The sequence below is a fragment of the Thalassophryne amazonica genome, chromosome 2, assembly GCF_902500255.1.
Source record: "Thalassophryne amazonica chromosome 2, fThaAma1.1, whole genome shotgun sequence".
Classification (NCBI taxonomy): domain Eukaryota; kingdom Metazoa; phylum Chordata; class Actinopteri; order Batrachoidiformes; family Batrachoididae; genus Thalassophryne; species Thalassophryne amazonica.
In genome coordinates this window covers 72,095,086-72,117,136 of record NC_047104.1, presented here as the reverse complement: position 1 = coordinate 72,117,136, position 22,051 = coordinate 72,095,086, and the positions used below count along the sequence as shown (strand labels likewise).

Below are 22,051 nucleotides of genomic sequence, written 5' to 3'. Positions count from 1 at the left end.
TATTTAAACCCCACCCTTTAGCTTTAGTTCTTGAAAATGGACTTGAATGCTGGCCTGGTTTTACAGAGTCAGGTCTTTGTCTCATTGCTATACAGAGGGCCTCTATGTCCTTGACAAGGTGAAAGCATTGACTGGGTTTCTGTTTGTTACTGAGCTGCTACCGAAACCTCTTCTCTTTATTGAAAACTGTGAATTGGTTTTCATGTTGTAGATATAAAAGTTGCACTAAAGTTTTATGGTTGGGTAAAAAATGTTTATAGAAATCTATGTAATGAACGCGTGTGTTGTACCACTTGCATATATGTTTCCAGGCCGACCTCTGTCTTCTTCCTACTCTCCGTCTCCACTGGGACTCACCTCTACTCCCGCTGCTGTAAACACAGGCTCATTACTGTTGGACCTGCCATCCAGCAGGTAGCACACACACACACACACACACACACACACACACACACACACACACACACACACACACACACACACACACACACACACACACACGTGTTGACCCTGAGCATCCTTCTAGGTCAGGGGTCTTCAACCTTTACTGTCAAGTGGCATTTTTGTCCTGCCTTCCGCAAATAATTTGCAAAACATATTTGACCTTTAAAATGAATGAATGAATGATGATAACACGGCTTATAAAGTTTTTATATACAGTGATCCCTCACTATAATGCGGTTCACCTTTCGCGGCCTCGCAGTTTCGCTGATTTTTTTTTTTTTTTTTTTAAGTGCAATTTTGCATGCTGCTTCTTTTTTTTTTTTTTTTAACAGCGCATTGTGTTCTGCGTCCTTATCAGGCGGGCCAGTCGCAGCAGCGGTCAGCATCCCCGCGATTGCTCTCACTGCCTCCGTTGCGCTTAGCAGGCCGGTCACACCGCCCCACTGTCTGCTGTGCAGAGTTGCGGCCAAAATCTGGCAACAGGTCCAGAGACTACGCTCGCTGTTTTGATGCAGAGCGCTCCAGCAGCCCACAAGGATAGAATTCTTGCGGAAAAATCCGCAGCGCTGCATGGTCTCCGTAACCGCAGCTGCAGAGCTCTGTGGCCTCTGAGAGAGGGTTGTATCTTTTTAATGACTTGGATTCTTTGCGGGTCTCGCATCCGTCCCGCAACGGTAACAACGGAGGCAGTGAGCGAAGAAAGAGCATGCGCATTGTGTTCTGCGTATGCCTGTTTAATATCTTCTCACCCAGAAGAAAAAAGAGCACCAACAACTACCCATAACTGTGTTCTTCACTCGGAAAAAGACACCTGCAGTGAGGTGTCACTCAGTGGACAAAGACGCGACAGCGGAGCGGCACCAGGACGAAGAGGCGCGGTCAGAGGAACTGTGAAATACTGGTCAGTCACTATTAATAATAACATTTATCTGTAAATACCAACACACGACACACCTCACATTAACGTGTTGGCTTAAATAGAATGAATGAGTCAACCAGTCAGTGTTAGCGGAGGCAAATTTTACCCAGAATGCCATCTGTCTGTGTTTGTTACAAAACTTCATAATTAGTGCATTATTCAACATTAAAAGATATATGTTATATTTTAACTTTGCACAAATGACAGAATTGACATTAATGGAGTTATTCTGTCAGTATTCATTTTACTTATACACCAAACCATAACTCAGCATTGCTTTATTTTCCGAGACCTCCACCTGATGACAGCATTGTGATTGAATAGAGAGTTGAGCTTTGTGGCTCCTTTCAGCTTGTTTCTGTACTGGAAGCCATGTAGTAAACTGTAGCTTCCAGCAGGGGGCAGGAAGCTCAAAGACAGAAGTGCTGACTCATTGTTTGGGTCTGTAGTTGGCTTTAATGGTTCCACATTCGATCATGGTGTTAAAACTCAAAATCAGCTTGTTAGTAGTTGCAAGTGTACCGAAAACAATACTGGAATTTATTGGTTATCTGTAACTTCCGATACTTTTTTGGGTGGTTTATCGTTTTAACTTTATCAAAGATAACTTTTCAGTTATCTGATTATCTGTTATCGAAGTTAATTTTTTGGTTATCTGTGCCCACCGCTGGTAAAGCTATATTTGTCTTGAGATTTCAGTCCATCTGCCATTTTGCCCAAGAACATAGTGAGAAAAAGACAACAAACTTCAGTACCAAAAATTGACCTTATTTCTCTGGTCAACTCGTGCCAGTATGAATGAATTAGAGGTCATTCCCAAAATGTATGAAAGTGGTGAGCCTTGGTTGAGCCACATTTTCTACAACAGTCCATCTGTCCCTGGGAGGCTTGCTGCTTAAATGTCAATCAATCAATCAATCTTTTTTTTTTATATAGCACCAAATCACAACAAACAGTTGCCCCAAGGCGCTTTATATTGTAAGGCAAGGCCATACAATAATTATGTAAAACCCCAACGGTCAAAACGACCCCCTGTGAGCAAGCACTTGGCTACAGTGGGAAGGAAAAACTCCCTTTTAACAGGAAGAAACCTCCAGCAGAACCAGGCTCAGGGAGGGGCAGTCTTCTGCTGGGACTGGTTGGGGCTGAGGGAGAGAACCAGGAAAAAGACATGCTGTGGAGGGGAGCAGAGATCGATCACTAATGATTAAATGCAGAGTGGTGCATACAGAGCAAAAAGAGAAAGAAACAGTGCATCATGGGAACCCCCCAGCAGTCTACGTCTATAGCAGCATAACTAAGGGATGGTTCAGGGTCACCTGAACCATAAATATCAGTTTTGGAGTTGGAAAATATCGCATAACACATTTCCAGCAAAATTCCCACCATGACCTCGAGTTGGTGGCCTTAGCTCGATTCTCCCAAATGTCACACCAGTCTTCCTCAGGTATCGCCAAGCCAGATTCCCTCTCCTGCTTCTGTTTGACATAGTGAGTGGAATTATATTTGGAGTTTTGTATTCTTTTATAAATTTGTGAGTTAAGGTGTCTACTTACTTTGGTTTTATAAGCATCAATAAATAATTAAATTTTGGTCTTGGTGGTAGAGAAGCTTGAATCTTCGACTGGACTGGGTTGCTTGACGGGAGGATGTTTTGCTTTGAATCGCAGAAGCTTCCTCAGCTAAAATTCTTGCTCTGGTAGTCTGACGTCTGTCTTGACTCTTCTAGAGAAGAATAACAGAGGCCAGCAAAAGCTGGAGTTTTACACCTAACCAGACTCCTCCTACCGAGAGGAAGACTGCGAGTGACTAACAGTTGCTCTAATTAGCACCTATTGTGCTCTAGTTAGCACCCTCCTAATGACAGGGCAGCTGTCTCTCCTAACGATGGGACTGACGCCTCTCCTGACGACGTAATGACTCATTACCATGAACAAAAGACTTAAACTGCTTTGACCTGAGTACCCCATTGTAAACAGGGGATAGAGCATGTCTCAAACCCCCTCCTCTGTTAAGGCTGGGTTTCAACTGTTTCACATACAATGCTTCCTTCACTCCCCTCTCAAACCATTTCTTTTCTCTGGCTAAGATTTTAACTTCCTTATCCTCAAACGTGTGGTTAGTGTCTTTAAGGTGGAGATGAACTGCAGACTGAGGTCCATCGGCGCCCTCTCTGCGGTGCTGGTATAGCCTTTAGTGCAACGGCTGCTTAGTCTCACCTATGTAGTGTTTGTTATAGTTTTTCTGACATCTGATAGAATACACTACATTGCTCTGTTTGTAACTGGGGATCCTGTCCTTAGGGTGAACTAATTTCTGTCTCAAGGTGTTAACAGGTTTAAAGTAAACTGGTATTTTGTGCTGTCTGAAAATCCTCTGTAGTTTTTCCCCTACTCCTCTTAAATAAGGGAGAGACACTCCTCTTCTTCTTGTACTCGTGTACTTACCCTCACTCAGCAGAATGTCGCATCTGAGTCCAAACGCAAAGTTGTCACTAGGGCTGCAGCTATAGATTATTTTTGTAATCGAGTATTCTATAGATTATTCTGGCGATTAATCGAGTAATTGGATAAGAAGTACTTTTGTGTTTTTAAACAACATCAATAGTCCAGGGCTCTCTCTAAGCAATGGCACAATGTCCCTGTGCCAAAGTCTAGACATTTTGCTGAAATGGCGATGGGATGTGGCTTTCTGTTCTGTTTGTTTTTTTTTTTCCCCCCCCCCAATTTGTAAAATATAACCATTTTGAGTTTTTTTTTTTTTTTAAGGTTGGTGCGCTGGATCCCTACATGATTTTTTTTTTTTTTTTTTTTTTTAATCCCTGTTTCTCTGCCATTCAGCAGATGCATTTCAGCAGGAGGTTGAACATCCAAGCCTCGCATTTACTGATTTTTATATATATATTTTTTTAAGTTATCGTGTTTGTGAAGCATTGTGTGTTGCCCAGAAAAAGCGAAACACTTAGTGCAAGTCTGAACAGCAGCTGGCTTCAAGTGTGGATACCCGGCCGTCGGGTCAATAGTCACTCACCACGTCGAGCAGACTGTGTGTTTTTTTTAATAATAGACAAACACACTGCTTTGCTTTAAATGCGCAGTAAGTCTATTTCAGATGATCAGTGTGGACCCTCTTTTTCTTAAAAGGCTTTATTTTACTCTGTGTCGCTTTGGAAAGCAGTAGCTTTAAGGGCTAAATTATTAGCTGTTACACGGCCTGAGCGCATTCTTCTGTTGTTTTTCTAGGGACATTACAGTGGCACACACAGGCCTGGCATATGTACTACAACGTTTAAACAAAGCTTCGAGGCACAGAATTTGCCTCGATCATTTTTTGTAATCGAATTATTCAAGTTATTCGAGTAATCGTTTCAGCCCTAGTTGTCACCTTCGTGAAGATACTCTGTGTGATTGGTTGCCTGCAAAGATGCTACAGCTATGTCACAGTGTCACTCAGTCTGAAATTCTCTGAGATTTTCAACTTAAAAGATCCTGCCATACAGAAGGAAAAAAAGAGATTGAGATTCATGGAGACTTTAAGATACATGGAGCTGCTGTGGAAGGGTTAAAGAGCGTTGCAGAACCCTCTTCTGTATGAATATGCATGTACCTCTTCAATCTTAAGTTCATCAATTTTATGTTTGTGATGACTAAATATCGACACACAAACGCATACACTAGCCTTTGTTTGATATTTACACCTTGTATTTTGTGCTGTTGCTGTCTGTCATTTAGCTCCACTTCATTGACCCCCTCCATGCTCTCCCCCATGGCTGTTGGGCCAAGTGACTGGGCCGTGCCACATGCCTCCAGACTTAAATACAGACAGCAGTTCAACAGCTTGGATAAACAGATGACTGGATACCTTACTGGTAAGATGTTTGATTAGATTTTTAAAAACAAAGAACACATGGAAATGTGATTTGTCATGTAAGTCCCTTTGGCAGCTCCCCTTTTTTTTTTTTTTTTTCCTTTACTCTGGGTCGCCACAGCAGATCCAAGGTCAATCTACATCTTGGTTTGGCGCAGGGTTTGTCGGATGTCCTTCCTGACACAACTCCATATTACATGGATGGTGGGTTTTGAACAATTAACCTTCCCCACTAAAAACACGCTGACATACACGCTTGGATGCTGGATATGTAATGACTGGACAAAACGTTTTGCTGTATTGCATTGCTGTTACAGCAAAAACCACAATTGATGACACATGGTGCAAACTATTCCTTTTTAAAACCCTATTGACTCAACCACTAATTTTCATCACTTTTTACCAAAATTGTAGCAACTTTAACTTTGGCCCCCTGTATAAACTGAAATTGATCTTTGTCACTGTTTTTGCTGTTTTTACCCCATAACTTCATAACATTCCATCAAAGATAAGCCAAACTATACATTTTTGGAAAGTTTATGATCAGATGAATAATGTAGTATACGAGGTCTGTTAGAAAAGTATCCAACCTTATTATTTTTTAAAAAACCATATGGATTTGAATCACGTGTGATTGCGTCAGACAAGCTTGAGCCTTCGTGCGCATGCGTGAGTTTTTTCATGCCTGTCGGTTGCATCATTCGCCTGTGAGCAGGCTTCGAGTGAGGTGTGGTCCACCCCTCTCGTCTATTTTTTATTGCGAATAAATGTCTGAACGATTTGGAGCTTTGCTGCATCAATTTTTTTCCAGAAACTGTGAGAGACCTCCAGGTGGACACCGTTTTTAAAAATTAATATGGCTTTCAGGGACGATTTTATGGGGATTAAACGGATTACGGGGTGTTACTGCCGCTTTAAGGACGTCCCACAACTGCTGAGAGCGCGGCGCGCTCCCAGCCCCCATCGACAGGCTGACACCCCGCTGGAACAACCAGATCATTTCCAATGTGAAAGCTTTGTTGAGCCGGGACCTCGTCTGACTTTCACAAAAAGGCAGAAGATGTGGACATCAGCACTTTTTCCGGCACATTCCACCGTTACAGGAGTTTTTTTCATGGAAAGAAAAGCAGAGGGACGCGCCACGGCTCCGTTCATTACACGGGACAAAACCACCTCGGTGTTGGTCTCTCAGGACAGCTTTCAGGTGGATTTCAGACGGATTCCGCTTGCTTTCCAGTCGTGTGAATATCCGATTGTGATTGTGCATGAGCTGGACATGCCAGAACATGTCCCGTGAGGCTTCATCACGCCGTGGCTTTGCGCCGAGCGGCTGCACCATGATGCGCGGTGGAGCAGCTTCTCTTTCCATGACAAAAACTCCTGTAACAGTGAAATGTGCCGTTCATTTTTAAACTGGACGCTGTCTTGATCCGGTATGTCATTTGACTAGCACAGGAATTGTGAAAAGACGTGGACATCAGCACTTTTCTGGCACATTCCACCGTTACAGGAGTTTTTTTCATGGAAACAAAAGCGGAGGGACGCACCACGGAGCCATTCATTACGCGGGACAAAACCACCTCGGTGTTGGTCTCTCAGGACAGCTTTCAGGTGGATTTCAGACGGATTCCGGTTGCTTTCCAGTCGTGTGAATATCCGATTGTGATTGTGCATGAGCTGGACATGCCAGAACATGTCCCGTGAGGCTTCATCATGGCGTTGCTTTGCGCCGAGCGGCTGCACCGCGACGCGCGGAACTCCTCCGCACGTCTGTCTTAATGTGCCGGAAAGCAACCGGAATCCGTCTGAAATCCACCTGAAAGCTGTCCTGAGAGACCAATACAATTCAATTTTATTTATATAGTGCCAAATCACAACAAACAGTTGCCCCAAGGCGCTTTATATTGTAAGGCAAGGCCATACAATAATTACGTCAAAACGACCCCCTGTGAGCAAGCACTTGGCGACAATGGGAAGGAAAAACTCCCTTATAACAGGAGGAAACCTCCAGCAGAACCAGGCTCAGGGAGGGGCAGTCTTCTGCTGGGACTGGTTGGGGCTGAGGGAGAGAACCAGGAAAAAGACATGCTGTGGAGGGGAGCAGAGATCAATCACTAATGATTAAATGCAGAGTGGTGCATACAGAGCAAAAAGAGAAAGAAACACTCAGTGCATTATGGGAACCCCCCAGCAGTCTAAATCTATAGCAGCATAACTAAGGGATGGTTCAGGGTCACCTGATCCAGCCCTAACTATAAGCTTTAGCAAAAAGGAAAGTTTTAAGCCTAATCTTAAAAGTAGAGAGGGTGTCTGTCTCCCTGATCCGAATTGGGAGCTGGTTCCACAGGAGAGGAGCCTGAAAGCTGAAGGCTCTGCCTCCCATTCTACTCTTACAAACCCTAGGAACTACAAGTAAGCCTGCAGTCTGAGAGCAAAGCGCTCTATTGGGGTGATATGGTACTATGAGGTCCCTAAGATAAGAAGGGACCTGATTATTCAAAACCTTATAAGTAAGAAGAAGAATTTTAAATTCTATTCTAGACTTAACAGGAAGCCAATGAAGAGAGGCCAATATGGGTGAGATATGCTCTCTCCTTCTAGTCCCCGTCAGTACTCTAGCTGCAGCATTTTGAATTAACTGAAGGCTTTTCAGGGAACTTTTAGGACAACCTGATAATAATAAATTACAATAGTCCAGCCTAGAGGAAATAAATGCATGAATTAGTTTTTCAGCATCACTCTGAGACAAGACCTTTCTAATTTTAGAGATATTGCGTAAATGCAAAAAAGCAGTCTTACATATTTGTTTAATATGCGCTTTGAATGAAATATCCTGATCAAAAATGACTCCAAGATTTCTCACAGTATTACTAGAGGTCAGGGTAATGCCATCCAGAGTAAGGATCTGGTTAGACACCATGTTTCTAAGATTTGTGGGGCCAAGTACAATAACTTCAGTTTTATCTGAGTTTAAAAGCAGGAAATTAGAGGTCATCCATGTCCTTATGTCTGTAAGACAATCCTGCAGTTTAGCTAATTGGTGTGTGTCCTCTGGCTTCATGGATAGATAAAGCTGGGTATCATCTGCGTAACAATGAAAATTTAAGCAATGCCGTCTAATAATACTGCCTAAGGGAAGCATGTATAAAGTGAATAAAATTGGTCCTAGCACAGAACCTTGTGGAACTCCATAATTAACCTTAGTCTGTGAAGAAGATTCCCCATTTACATGAACAAATTGTAATCTATTAGATAAATATGATTCAAACCACCGCAGCGCAGTGCCTTTAATACCTATGGCATGCTCTAATCTCTGTAATAAAATTTTATGGTCAACAGTATCAAAAGCAGCACTGAGGTCTAACAGAACAAGCACAGAGATGAGTCCACTGTCTGAGGCCATAAGAAGATCATTTGTAACCTTCACTAATGCTGTTTCTGTACTATGATGAATTCTAAAACCTGACTGAAACTCTTCAGATAGACCATTCCTCTGCAGATGATCAGTTAGCTGTTTTACAACTACCCTTTCAAGAATTTTTGAGAGAAAAGGAAGGTTGGAGATTGGCCTATAATTAGCTAAGATAGCTGGGTCAAGTGATGGCTTTTTAAGTAATGGTTTAATTACTGCCACCTTAAAAGCCTGTGGTACATAGCCAACTAATAAAGATAGATTGATCATATTTAAGATCGAAGCATTAAATAATGGTAGGGCTTCCTTGAGCAGCCTGGTAGGAATGGGGTCCAATAGACATGTTGATGGTTTGGATGAAGTAACTAATGAAAATAACTCAGACAGAACAATCTGAGAGAAAGAGTCTAACCAAATACCGGCATCACTGAAAGCAGCCAAAGATAACGATACGTCTTTGGAATGGTTATGAGTAATTTTTTTCTCTAATAGTTAAAATTTTATTAGCAAAGAAAGTCATGAAGCCATTACTAGTTAAAGGAATACTCGGCTCAATAGAGCTCTGACTCTGTCAGCCTGGCTACAGTGCTGAAAAGAAACCTGGGGTTGTTCTTATTTTCTTCAATTAGTGATGAGTAGTAAGATGTCCTAGCTTTACGGAGGGCTTTTTATAGAGCAACAGACTCTTTTTCCAGGCTAAGTGAAGATCTTCTAAATTAGTGAGACGCCATTTCCTCTCCAACTTATGGGTTATCTGCTTTAAGCTGCGAGTTTGTGAGTTATACCACGGAGTCAGGCACTTCTGATTTAAAGCTCTCTTTTTCAGAGGAGCTACAGCATCCAAAGTTGTCTTCAATGAGGATGTAAAACTATTGACGAGATACTCTATCTCACTTACAGAGTTTAGGTAGCTACTCTACACTGTGTTGGTATATGGCATTAGGGAACATAAAGAAGGAAACATATCCTTAAACCTAGTTACAGTGCTTTCTGAAAGACTTCTAGTGTAATGAAACCTATTCCCCACTGCTGGGTAGTCCATCAGAGTAAATGTAAATGTTATTAAGAAATGATCAGCCAGAAGGGAGTTTTCAGGGAATACTGTTAAGTCTTCAGTTTCCATACCATAAGTCAGAACAAGATCTAAGATATGATTAAAGTGGTGGGTGGACTCATTTACATTTTGAGCAAAGCCAATTGAGTCTAATAATAGATTAAATGCAGTGTTGAGGCTGTCATTCTCAGCATCTGTGTGGATGTTAAAATCGCCCACTATAATTATCTTAACTGAGCTAAGCACTAAGTCAGACAAAAGTTCTGAAAATTCACAGAGAAACTCACAGTAACGACCAGGAGGACGATAGATAACAACAAATAAAACTGGTTTTTGGGACTTCCAATTTGGATGAACAAGACTAAGAGTCAAGCTTTCAAATGAATTAAAGCTCTGTCTGGGTTTTTGATTAATTAATAAGCTGGAATGGAAGATTGCTGCTAATCCTCCACCTCGGCCCGTGCTACGAGCGTTCTGGCAGTTAGTGTGACTCGGGGGGTGTTGACTCATTTAAACTAACATATTCATCCTGCTGTAACCATGTTTCTGTAAGGCAGAATAAATCAATATGTTGATCAATTATTATATCATTTACTAACAGGGACTTAGAAGAGAGAGACCTAATGTTTAATAGACCACATTTAACTGTTTTAGTCTGTGGTGCAGTTGAAGGTGCTATATTATTTTTTCTTTTGAATTTTTATGCTTAAATAGATTTTTGCTGGTTATTGGTGGTCTGGGAGCAGGCACCATCTCTACGGGGATGGGGTAATGAGGGGATGGCAGGGGGAGAGAAGCTGCAGAGAGGTGTGTAAGACTACAACTCTGCTTCCTGGTCCCAACCCTGGATAGTCACGGTTTGGAGGATTTAAGAAAATTGGCCAGATTTCTAGAAATGAGAGCTGCTAGAAATGAGAGACCAACACCGAGGTGGTTTTGTCCCACGTAATGAACGGAGCCGTGGTGTGTCCCTCCGCTTTTCTTTCCATGAAAAAACTCCTGTAATGGTGGAATGTGCCGGAAAAAGTGCTGATGTCCACATCTTCTGCCTTTTTGTGAAAGTCAGACGAGGTCCCGGATCAACAAAGCTTTCACGTTGGAAATGATCTGATTGTTCCAGCGGGGTGTCAGCCTGTCGATGGGGGCTGGGAGCGCACCGCGCTGTCAGCAGTTGTGGGCAGTCCTTAAAGCGGCAGTAACACCCCGTAATCTGTTTAATCCCCATAAAATCGTCCCTGAAAGCCATATTCATTTTTTGAACGGTGTCCACCTGGAGGTCTCTCACAGTTTCTGGAAAAAAATTGATGCAGCAAAGCTCCAAATCGTTCATTTATTCGGAATAAAAAATAGATGAGTGGGTGGACCACACCTCACTCAAAACCTGCTCACAGGCGAATGACGCAACCGACAGGCATGAAAAAACTCATGCATGCGCACGAGGGTTCAAGCTTGTCTGACGCAATCACACGTGATTGAAATCCATATGGTTTTTTAAAAAAATAATAAGGTCGGATACTTTTCTAACAGACCTCGTACTTTTTAATATGATTGGAGCATTTTTAATTTTCGACGCCTGTGTAATTCTTCATTGACCCCTACTTGGCCACCTATTGAAAAATCAAGTGGATTGTCTGTTTTCTCAAGAGAGTCATGTTTAAGGAGGATTTGTGCCAAATTTGGTGCTTGTATCACCATTTGAAAGATTGCTTCAGTTATCTGCTGCAGTAAATTCACATTTGAGTTAATAATGAAAGTAATACATATATGCTACCATCTATCCGAGTTTGGAGTTGTTTTTAAACAGTTTGAGAAACACTTTTCAGTTAGAATATTACATTAATTTAAAATGTGATATGTTACTAATATACTTACAGACCACTAGGGCTCGCTCACAGAAAGCAGTTGTCTGCCAACCACTCTGTGAGAAAGGCTGATGCAAATGTATGTCGGGCAGTTGTTGGACTACTATGTAAATCTGGTTTCAGTTCCTGGCCATGCTGGTCTTGCCTGGGCAAGTAACCTGTGATGAAGATAGAAATTTATTCAATTAACGAAGCCAGTAAACATGGGCAGAACCCACACACAGTCCTGTGGAAAGAAATTTTTTATGAATTTATCCATGAAAGAAAAAGAGCAAGTGAGAGAAATTCTCAGAGAATGGGGTTTGTGAGACAGAGACCCTTTCTGCATAGAAATCTGCAAAGCCCCATAAATAAGCCTTTATATTCCAATTGTTTTGAAGCAGTAATCTTCAAAACCTCCAATGACACAAAAGGATTTTTGTATGAATTTAGCTCAAGCAGATGCTTCCTTCTTCGTCTGTGTTGACGTGTGGTTTTGAAGTTATCTCCAGCTGGAAATTAGATTATTGGTCAGTTGTCTTTGTAAAGCCTAGGTCAAGAATATGTATGTCCATTTATGTTTGTGCATAAATGATCACATCCTGTATCCCTCTGTACACTTAGTCTTCACTTCTTTATACCTCTACACATCTTTTTCATAGACCTCCCCCTTCATATTTATGACACTCTGTCAATATTTTTATCAGGCCAGCAGGTCAGAGGTGCCATGGCGACCACAATGCTGACACAGACACAGTTGGCCTCCATCTGGTGAGAATGTGTTGAGTGCTGAGAGAATTTGTGTTGAGATCATGTGGTTACTACAGCATTTCTCTGATATATTCAAATATAACACAATGCTTAAATACCCTTGGCCGTATGAGCATGTAATCAATGAGAGTGTGTAGAAAGAATGTGACCTTTTGACCCCTTAGAATAGGTCAAGGTTAGCCATCTTTGGTCTTGTCCACGGTCTGTGTCCCAGGAATGATCCCTGTGAATGTGAAGACCTTGGTAGTAATAGGAATGTACTTGTGCTGAGCACAGACAGACAAACGGACGCAGATACCCGATGCCCATATTATGGCCTTGGGTAAAAACCAAAGACAGACTGGTCAGTCAGAACTAAGATCCCTTGATCCACTATCGTTGCTACAACATGGGTTTTATTAGAGAAGCATTTAACTGTTACCATATTTAAGATATTTTTATTTTTTAAGTGCAGAGTGTTTCAGAGTTTTCCAATTGTGATACTTTTCTCTTGAGATTCTACTGCTTTGAAAAAGTATTTTCAGTAAATGAGATTGTTGACTGTATTTTAATTGTTTTGTAACCTTGAACCAGGACTTTAGCTGACGTGGATAAGGATGGTAAACTAAAAGCTGAGGAGTTTATTCTGGCAATGCATCTTGTGGACATGGCAAAGATGGGACAGCAGCTCCCGTTGACTTTACCAAATGAGTTCATACCACCCTCACAAAGGTAGACAGACTAGTTTAACGAAACATTGCAAATAAATTTTTATAATGGCAGTGTTGTTTATTGCATTAAATGTGCACTATTTTACCTTTTATATTATAACACTATAAGGTCATTTTAAATATGTTGTAGGACTGCGGTAAATGGATCCAGCCCATCTGTCTATGCATCTCTGATTGATGACTTCGACGTAGATCCTCCACAGAAATCCAAGCCTAACCGTCAGTATTCACACAACAGATACTAACAGAGAAACTTTGGCCTTGATTTATTGCTTCTTCACATGTAAAGTCTTATTCTACAAGAGGTGCAACTTCAGTAACTCAGAACTAACGTGCATACATAACCAGCTCTCCAAAACAGTTTTTAGCAGCTAAGGATCACTTTATACAAATGATTTTAAACACATAATATCCTTAAGCTGTTGTCTTGGAAGACAAATGAAGATATTACAGAACCAAAAATATAATTTAGATGCTAGATTATGACTGCAGGGCATTTTTCCAAGTAGCTGCTGAAGCATTTTTTGGGGGGTGGGGGTGGTGAACACCACTAAAATTAAAGATCCATTGCATTAATCACATTTACCAAATAATTTGAAGAACATTTTGAATGATAATGTCTCTGTGAGACGAGAGTCTGTAGTTGCAGATATTAAACTCTTCATGACATGCTGGAAAGTGGGGAAAGTCCAAGCACCAACTTGGGAACAATTACCGTATTTGTAAGCATGGTCAGGTTGAATTTGTTAATGATTGGGACCTTCTGTGGAAATTCAGTGCTCCAGTTTATCCAACTGGTTAACTGGACAACTGCAGTCATGGAGTTGTCTGTCATGACCATTAAGATTAGTATTATATTAAACTTAATATTATAAATGCCTTTAACAAATCACTTACTGCTGTATGTGATATATTTGCATTCTCTATATATTATAGTGAAGTTGGTAGAGTTATATTTTTGCAGAAACATCTGCAATAATTGATAGTGTGACTGTTGACAGCAATAACTTTGGCATGTGTTCCTCGTAAAGATAACAATGAACTGAAAATATGTTCCTGCGGTCATCCGTATTGCTTTTCTGCTGATCAAGTGAATTCAAGATTTTCAGAACTGTGAAGTCCCCAACTTGGGTTTCCAAGTTAACACAGTAAGAGTATGTACAGTAAATAATGGCCAAGAGCTGATCATAGTAGCTACATCCAAATTTAGGTCAGATTTGTCCTGAATCATATTTGATGCACCAGTCAACTGTGAAAGGTTTACACAGGTTATTGCTGCAGGGAATTTTCTGTTTGTTTCCTTTTATTACTGAGTGCAGTATCTGCACACTGGTTCAAGATTTATTTATTTATTTCCACTTGAGATGACTGCTGTGACATGCTACAAAGAACAAACATTGTTTATTTTAGCACCTGCACTCTGACAAATCCTAAAATAAAGGAAACCCATCTGCTCAAAGTGATGTTAATCAGTGAAATCATCTGCTGGAGTCAGTGGCTGCAAAGAAAACCTCCACCCTTGTGGCCCTTTCTGGAATACTTTGGACACCACTGCCTTAGGAAATCCACAATGAGTTTTTTAAGCCTTCAGTCTATTAAGCTAAATCAAGTGTATGATTTTTTTTTTTTTTCTTCACTTTCTCTCTCTGCAGCGACATTCGAGGATAAATTTAAAGCCAACCTGGAACGAGGGAACGCAGAGTTGGAGAAAAGGAGACAGGCACTACAGGAGGCAGCGAGAAGGGAGCAGGAGAGGCGTGCTCAGAAAGAAAGAGAAGAAAGAGAAGAACAGGAGAGGAGAGAGCAGGAGGCCGAGGAAAGGAGGAAGAAGGAGGAGGAGCAGAGGCTGGCAAGACAAAGGGAACTGGAAAGGCAAAAAGAAGAAGAACGACAGAGAGAGATGGAGAGAAAAGAAGTGAGCACAGATATCATAGTTGATTAAATTTGATGATCTGGATCAGCATCAGAATTATTAATTTCTTTAAATATAGTAGTTTGTGTGGTTTTATTTCAGTGTCTTACTCCATTGTAACTGCTGATTTCAGGCTGTACAGCGAGAGCTTGAGCGTCAGAGAAAGGAGGAGTGGGAGAAGAGGAGGCGTGGTGAGCTCCAGTTAAAGAGGGAACAGGAACACGATGAAATCATGAAGTTAAAAGCCAAGAAGAAGAGTCTGGAGATGGAGCTGGAAGCTGTGGTTGGTGGAAAACAGTTTTTTAATCCTTGATGTGCTGTGGAGGTCAGTTAGTAGAGAATCTGTCTTCTGTCTGTCACTGTGTTAGGGTAACAAGCATCGTCAAATATCAGGCAGACTACGTGATGTTCAGAATAAAAAGAAGCTTCAGAAGACTGAGCTGGATCTGACCAGTCAAAGAAAAGAGACACGTCAACACGACATTTATAATCTACAGAAACAGCTGGAGGTGTGTATTTGAAGAATTGTAATGCAGTAAGTAAAAGCAAAACGTAATGTCATACACTACAGTTTTGCTGAAACTATGTAGCTGTGGTTGACAAAATATCTTTGTATTTCATGCTGTACACATTGCATCTGTTGGTCTGCATTTATTACAGCAAACAGTCTACTCTAATGACCCATTCCTTATTCCTGAAGACTGTTGATAATTTTCCTCTTTTTGTCAGGATTTCCAGAGGAAATTGTTGCAGCTAACACCAGAGCAGAAGAGACTGACTGAGAAATTAAAACAAATGAGCATGAATAACTTAACAGGTTTGTACTGATGGAAGAGATGGAACAGGTTAGGAACAATACACTCAACGCCCTCTCATATCAGCACTGATGGATGGGCAAAAATAACAACATATTTCACAAATAATGGAGTAAGTGGAGTTACTAAATGTAGTGCAGTGAAGTAATAGTATATGCAGTCTCCTCTTATTTTTAACTTATTTAAATATTTGCATGAAAAGAAGATTTTTGAAGCACATCTGGACCACAGTCACAATTTAATCAACTTCCTCCCTGACTCAAAGATGGTCTCTACACGAGAACTTTTGCAACTGGCAAAGAAACAAGATGATCACAGAACCTCTCCTCTGTCAATTGGTGTAGATTATTCAAACAGTGGAATTGGGGGTGGGGGAAGCTTTGAAATGTTCATATTTAAAATTATGGCATCATTCTTCATTAGTGTGCAAGAAAACATCAATCGGATTGTAAGTTGCTGCATAGTAGACCAGTTTTTTTTTTTTCTGGTTAACTTCCTAAAGGAAATAAAGATTTATTCACTTTGAGTAATCTCACCTGTTGCTGATGCTCGTAGTGTCAGCCATGTCCACCCTGAAGCGAAGTGTCTCAGAGAAGAAAGCAGCATCTGTGAAACTGCGGGAGCAACAGCAATCTCTGGAGAGAGAGTCTGCAGCTAAGACAGCTGAAATGGACCGCTACACTAAAGACATGAAGGTGGGAGTTCAGTACACATTTGACATGGAAGAGTTCTAATTTAGAATAGAAAATGCTATGTATGTTTTGTATATCTTTAGTGTTTGTTTTTTATATACAAATTTTACTTGCCTTTGCCTCATTTAGCTCTTCCATCTTTTTGGTGGGGTTTGATGGCATTCACTGAAATGTGTATAAATGAATGTTAAAGAAGAAAATTAAGATTTGATCAAATAGTTGTAAAGTGCATTGTATGTGCCTCTCACCCAAAACAAATACAGTATTTCTCAAACTTTGTATTCCTCTTATTCTATGCTAAACTTTCTTTCCATTTCAATTTTGGTATTACTTTATTACATTGCTTTTACTTTTGGTGGATGTTATTTCTTTGTTTTCCACTCTCCATTCCATGCCCCTTGTCTTTGCTTCATAATATGAGAGTGCTATATTTTGTTTGCTTGCCTGCATTCATCTTCTAGCTACTAAAGGTGTTCTTTTTGTGTTCACTCTGGATTTCCACCTTTTTTCTTACTCCAAATGATGCATCTCTTTTTATTTCCTGACTGTCTGAATATTTAGTACTCCCACGTTTCTCTGCAAATGTCTTTTTTTTTAAGATATTTGTTTATTGATTTTGAAAACCATATACACATACAGCAGAACAAATACACAAACATTAACAAATGCACAAAAAGCAACCAAAAGGGATAAGGAGAAGGTGATGTTATTCAAGATAATAAAAAAGCACAGGCAGTGATGCAAAAAGGAGATATTTCTCAAGATTATCACATAAGTTCCAAGGTATTAGCCTATAACACTGACACAATTAACTGTTACTCATTCTCTTTATTTCTTTTAGTAATGATATGTTTATAGATTTCTTGAAAGATTCTTAGACATTGTGAATCTGGTTTTTCTTTAGATACAATACATTTAGTGCAGCCATTCTGCTGTGTGTACACCTGATTTGATCAGATCTCTGAAGTGAAGCAAATCACAGAACTTTACAAAGATGCCTTATATCATTCATTCTTAAAGACACACGCGCACACACACTGACTGATGTATGTGTGCTGCCATGCAAGGGGCACTGAACTGCACACCGGGAGCAAAAGGCCCCTATTGATTTTTCCAGTCTGACAGGGATTTGAAAAGAGTGTCCCCTGGTCTCAAGGGCACCGCTTTAACATCTACAGCAATATACTGGCAAATATATTGGTATTGTGAATTATTTATTTCTCAAATGCAAATTATTGGATGAGTGACTAGGGTTTTAAAAAGGAATAGTTTGGACCACGTGTCATGCTTACGTATTACATTACGGGGTAACATATGTATGTCACATGTCATAGAATCCAATGGATGTTGGCCTTGTTTGACCTTTACTTTGGCGACCAAGCATTCAGCACTGTCAAAACTTTTCCATTTATTAATCCTCTTAGCTCAACCAATAATTTGCACAACGTTTTACCAGAATTGTAGCAACTTTATCATTTGACCCCTGTACAAACTGAAATTGACCTTTGTCACCATTCTTTTTGTTTATACCCCATAACTCCATAACATTCAATCACGGATAGTCCAAACTATACCTTTTTGGAATCTTTGTGATCAGACAAATAATCTGGTGGCATTTTCAATTCGATTGGAGCATTTTAAAATTTTGTCCCCTGTGTAATTCTTCAATTGACCCCTACCAGGCTGCCTATTGAAAATTCAAGTGGCTAGTCTGTTTTTCAAAAGAGTAATGTCTAAGGTGTATTTGTGCCAAATTTGGTGCTTGTATCACCATTTGAAGGATTGTTTCAGTTAACTGCTGTACTAAACAGGGGCAGCTGAAAAACACAAACTACGACTACTACTATAGGTGTAACACATTTCCTAATTCCTCTATAAATGTCTTAACCCTTTCCCATTGTGCCATGCTAGTCACCTCGTTCATTGATTCAGTAACATTGTCTGTTTTGTTTGTCAGGAACTGCAAGAGAGCCAGAAAAAACAACAGGCGGCGCTAGAGAAACTTCGGAGCATCAAGGAGGACAAGCGGCGTGAACTAAGTCAAAGGAAGGCACAGGAAGAGGAGCGAAGGAGGAGGGAAGAGGAGAGGAGAAGACAGGAAGAGGAGAGGAAAAGAAAAGAGGAGGAGAGGAAGCGGAGAGAGGAGGAAGAAGCTCAGAGGTATGGTACTTTCTAACTAGTTTTTTCTGACAATATTTTTCATTTTAAACTGTCAAAGTGATCCAGTGCTGACGGTGTAGATTATTTGCTTCTTCAACTTTCTTGTAATAAATGAACAATTAAAAAGGAGTTCTTTTTGTCTTCATCTACTTTATTAGCGGTATCTTACTGTTCATTTGTCACTTTCAGGCTAGAAAAGGAGCGACAGTGGCAGGAGAAGTTGAGGAGGGATGAAGAAGAGCGTCAGAGGAGACTGAAGGAGGAGAGAGAGGCCAAAATAAGAGAGGAGGAGGAGAGGGAGAGACAGGCGCTTCTCCAGGCAGCTAAGGAAAAAGCAGAAAGAGAACACAGAGCAAAGGAGGAGGAAGAGAGGAAAAGAAGAGAGGAGGAAGAACGAAAGAGAAAAGTAGAGGAGAAGCAGAGGCAAGAGGAGAGAAGGAGACAGGAAGAGGAGAGGAGAAAGTTGGAGGAGGAGCGACGGCAGCTTGAGGAAGAAAGGAGAAAATTGGAGGAAGAAAGGAGAAAGGAGGAAGAAAGACGAAAAGAAGAAGAGAGACGCAGGCTTGAAGAAGAAAGGAAGAAGTTAGAAGAAGAGAGGAAGAAGTTAGAGGAGAGCAAAAGAGAGCGGGAGGAAGAGGAGCGGAGACGACATCGAGCGGCTGAGGCTGCCCTCAGAGATGCAGAGGAGAGGAGGAAGCGAGAGGAAGAAGACAGGCAAAGGAGGGAGGAGGAGGAGAAGAGAAAGGGAGATGATGAAAGAAAGAAGCATCAGCTGGAGGAGGATAGAAGGAGGCTTGAGGAGGAGAGAAAAAGGGCAGATGAAGAGAAGAAGAGAAAAGATGAGATGGAGAGGAGGAAAGCTGAGGAGGAGAGACAGAGAAAAGAGGTGACTAGTGAGAAACCGCAAGCAAGTGGAGTTGGAAAAATAGATATTCAAGAGAAACTCAACTCTCTGTTGAAAGGACTGGAGGAGAGAAAAGGTAAGACAAGGTGATGACCTCACATTTTGTAAGCTGCGTCTTGTTGAAGCTTTTTTCATTTTAACAATTACTGACTGTACTTCAGGTGGACAACCCAGAGTGGCGCATCACAGGAAGTCGGCAGCTCTCACTTCCTTCAAAGCGCTGTACCCGTTCACTGCACGAAACCATGAAGAACTCAGCTTCGATGCAGATGATGTCATAGAAGTAAGATGGGGGGGGGATTAAGCAGCTCTTACACTTTGCTGAGTTCTGTGCTGAGTTTTGATGAGTGTCCTTGGGAGGGGGGTGGGGGTGGAGTTCGGCATTCTGCTTTGCATAGATCAGCACAACTCATGAAAGCTCTCTTAAACCTGTGCCAGGTTTGAACAAGTAGCTGTTACATTTCTGGAGCTCGGTCTGAGGATGGGTCCGATCCAGTATCGGTATCGGCTTCCGATACCGGCGTAATTCAAGTATCGGAAAATAATGTGGCATAGTTTTCAATATGATTGGAGCAAATTTAAATTTTGGCCTCTCTGTAACCCTTCATTGACCCCTACCTGGCTATAGCTACCACTCTGAGATAGTTGTTATACATTTTTGGATAGGCCATGATACACTGAGGCTGGATTCTAAGTGCCATTTAGTCCCCTTAAATGGCACCAATTAGGACAAAATTGGTGACTGGCTCGTGGATTATATCAGCTTTCTGTTTTTGCAGTGTACATCCTTGACCCAGAATACATAAGCATACTAAACAGCAAATGTCTTGGCTATTGTAATATAAAAAAATATATATATATACACGAGGTCTGTCCAAAAAGTATCGGATATTTTTATTTTTTGCAAAAACCATATGGATTTGAATCACGTGTGTGATTGCATCAGCCAAGCTCAAACCTTCGTGCGCATGGAGCTTTGCTGCATCAAATTTTTCCAGAAACTGTGAGAGACCTACAGCTGGACACCATTTGGAAAATTTAGATGGCTTTCAGTGATGATTTTATGGGGATTACACAGATTAAGGAGTGCTCCAGCGGGTTTAAAGACCACCCACAGCGGCTGAGAGCGCACCGTGCTCTGAGCGCCGATCGACAGGCTCAAACCTCGCTGAAACAACCAGATCATTTCCAACGTGAAGGCTTTGTTGATCCGGGACGTCGTCTGACTTTCACAAAAAAGGCAGAAGGCGTGGACATCAGCACTTCTTTGGCACTTTCTACTGTTACAGGAGTGTTTTTCATGGAAAGAGAAGCGGAGGATTGCACCACCGTGCCGCTCATGGCACGGGACAAAACCACCTCCGTGTTGGTCTCACAGGACGGCTTTCAGGTGGCTTTCAGACGGCGTCCGGTTGCTTTTCAGTCGTGTGAGTATCCAAGAAATTGTGCATGAGCTGGACATGCCCCAACATGTCCTGTGAGGCTTCATCACGGCGTTGCTTTGCGCCATGCGGCTCTGCCGCGACGCGCGTAATTCCTCCGCTCCTCTTTCCATGACAAAAACTCCTGTAACAGTGGAATGTGCCATTAATTTCTAAACTGGACGCTGTCTTGATCTGGTATGTCGTCTGACTAGTACAGGAATTGCGGAAGACGTGGACATCAGCACTTTTTCGGCACATTGAGACAGACGTGCAGAGGAATTCCGCGCGTTGCGGTGGAGCCGCATGGCACAAAGCAACGCTGTGATGAAGCCTCACAGGACATGTTGGGGCATGTTCAGCTCATGCACAATTTCTCGGATACTCACACGACTGAAAAGCAACCGGAAGCCATCTGAAAGCCACCTGAAAGCTGTCCTGTGAGACCAACACGGAGGTGCTTTTGTCCCGCGCCATGAGCGGCACGGTGGTGCAATCCTCCGCTTCTCTTTACATGAAAAACACTCTTGTAACAGTAGAAAGTGCCAAAGAAGTGCTGATGTCCACACCTTCTGCCTTTTTTGTGAAAGTCAGACGACGTCCCGGATCAACAAAGCCTTCACGTTGGAAATGATCTGGTTGTTTCAGCGGGGTTTGAGCCTGTCGATCGGCGCTCGGAGCACGGTGCGCTCTCAGCCGCTGTGGGTGGTCTTTAAACCCGCTGGAGCACTCCTTAATCTGTGTAATCCCCATAAAATCGTCACTGAAAGCCATCTAAATTTTCAAAATGGTGTCCAGCTGGAGGTCTCTAACAGTTTCTGGAAAAATTTGATGCAGCAAAGCTCCAAATCATTCAGACATTTACTCGCAATAAAAAGCCGACGAGAGGGGTGGACCACTGCTTACACAAAGCCTGCTCACAGGCGAATGACGCAACCGACAGGCGTGAAAAAACTCACGCATGTGCACGAAGGTTCAAGCTTGGCTGATGCAATCACACATGATTCAAATCCATATGGTTTTTGCAAAAAATAAAAAAGGTCCGATACTTTTTGGACAGACCGTGTGTGTGTGTGTGTGTGTGTGTGTGTGTGTGTATATATATATATATATATATATATATATATAT

General features: G+C 41.5%; 1 protein-coding gene across 4 annotated transcripts in view; it reads left to right on the top strand.

The window, feature by feature from the left end:
- itsn2b (intersectin 2b) overlaps positions 1 to 22,051 on the top strand; it is a 110,593-nt gene that overhangs the window by 30,268 nt on the left and 58,274 nt on the right. For all 4 annotated transcript variants that reach the window (XM_034187830.1, XM_034187816.1, XM_034187822.1 and 1 more), the window contains 13 exons: positions 312 to 414; positions 5,095 to 5,231; positions 12,245 to 12,308; positions 12,882 to 13,019; positions 13,149 to 13,237; positions 14,671 to 14,933; positions 15,064 to 15,213; positions 15,299 to 15,439; positions 15,660 to 15,747; positions 16,301 to 16,440; positions 18,395 to 18,597; positions 18,787 to 19,577; positions 19,663 to 19,784. In XM_034187830.1, coding sequence (XP_034043721.1) covers positions 312 to 414; positions 5,095 to 5,231; positions 12,245 to 12,308; positions 12,882 to 13,019; positions 13,149 to 13,237; positions 14,671 to 14,933; positions 15,064 to 15,213; positions 15,299 to 15,439; positions 15,660 to 15,747; positions 16,301 to 16,440; positions 18,395 to 18,597; positions 18,787 to 19,577; positions 19,663 to 19,784 — 2,429 coding nt within the window. The remainder of the gene's footprint in view (positions 1 to 311; positions 415 to 5,094; positions 5,232 to 12,244; positions 12,309 to 12,881; positions 13,020 to 13,148; positions 13,238 to 14,670; positions 14,934 to 15,063; positions 15,214 to 15,298; positions 15,440 to 15,659; positions 15,748 to 16,300; positions 16,441 to 18,394; positions 18,598 to 18,786; positions 19,578 to 19,662; positions 19,785 to 22,051) is intronic.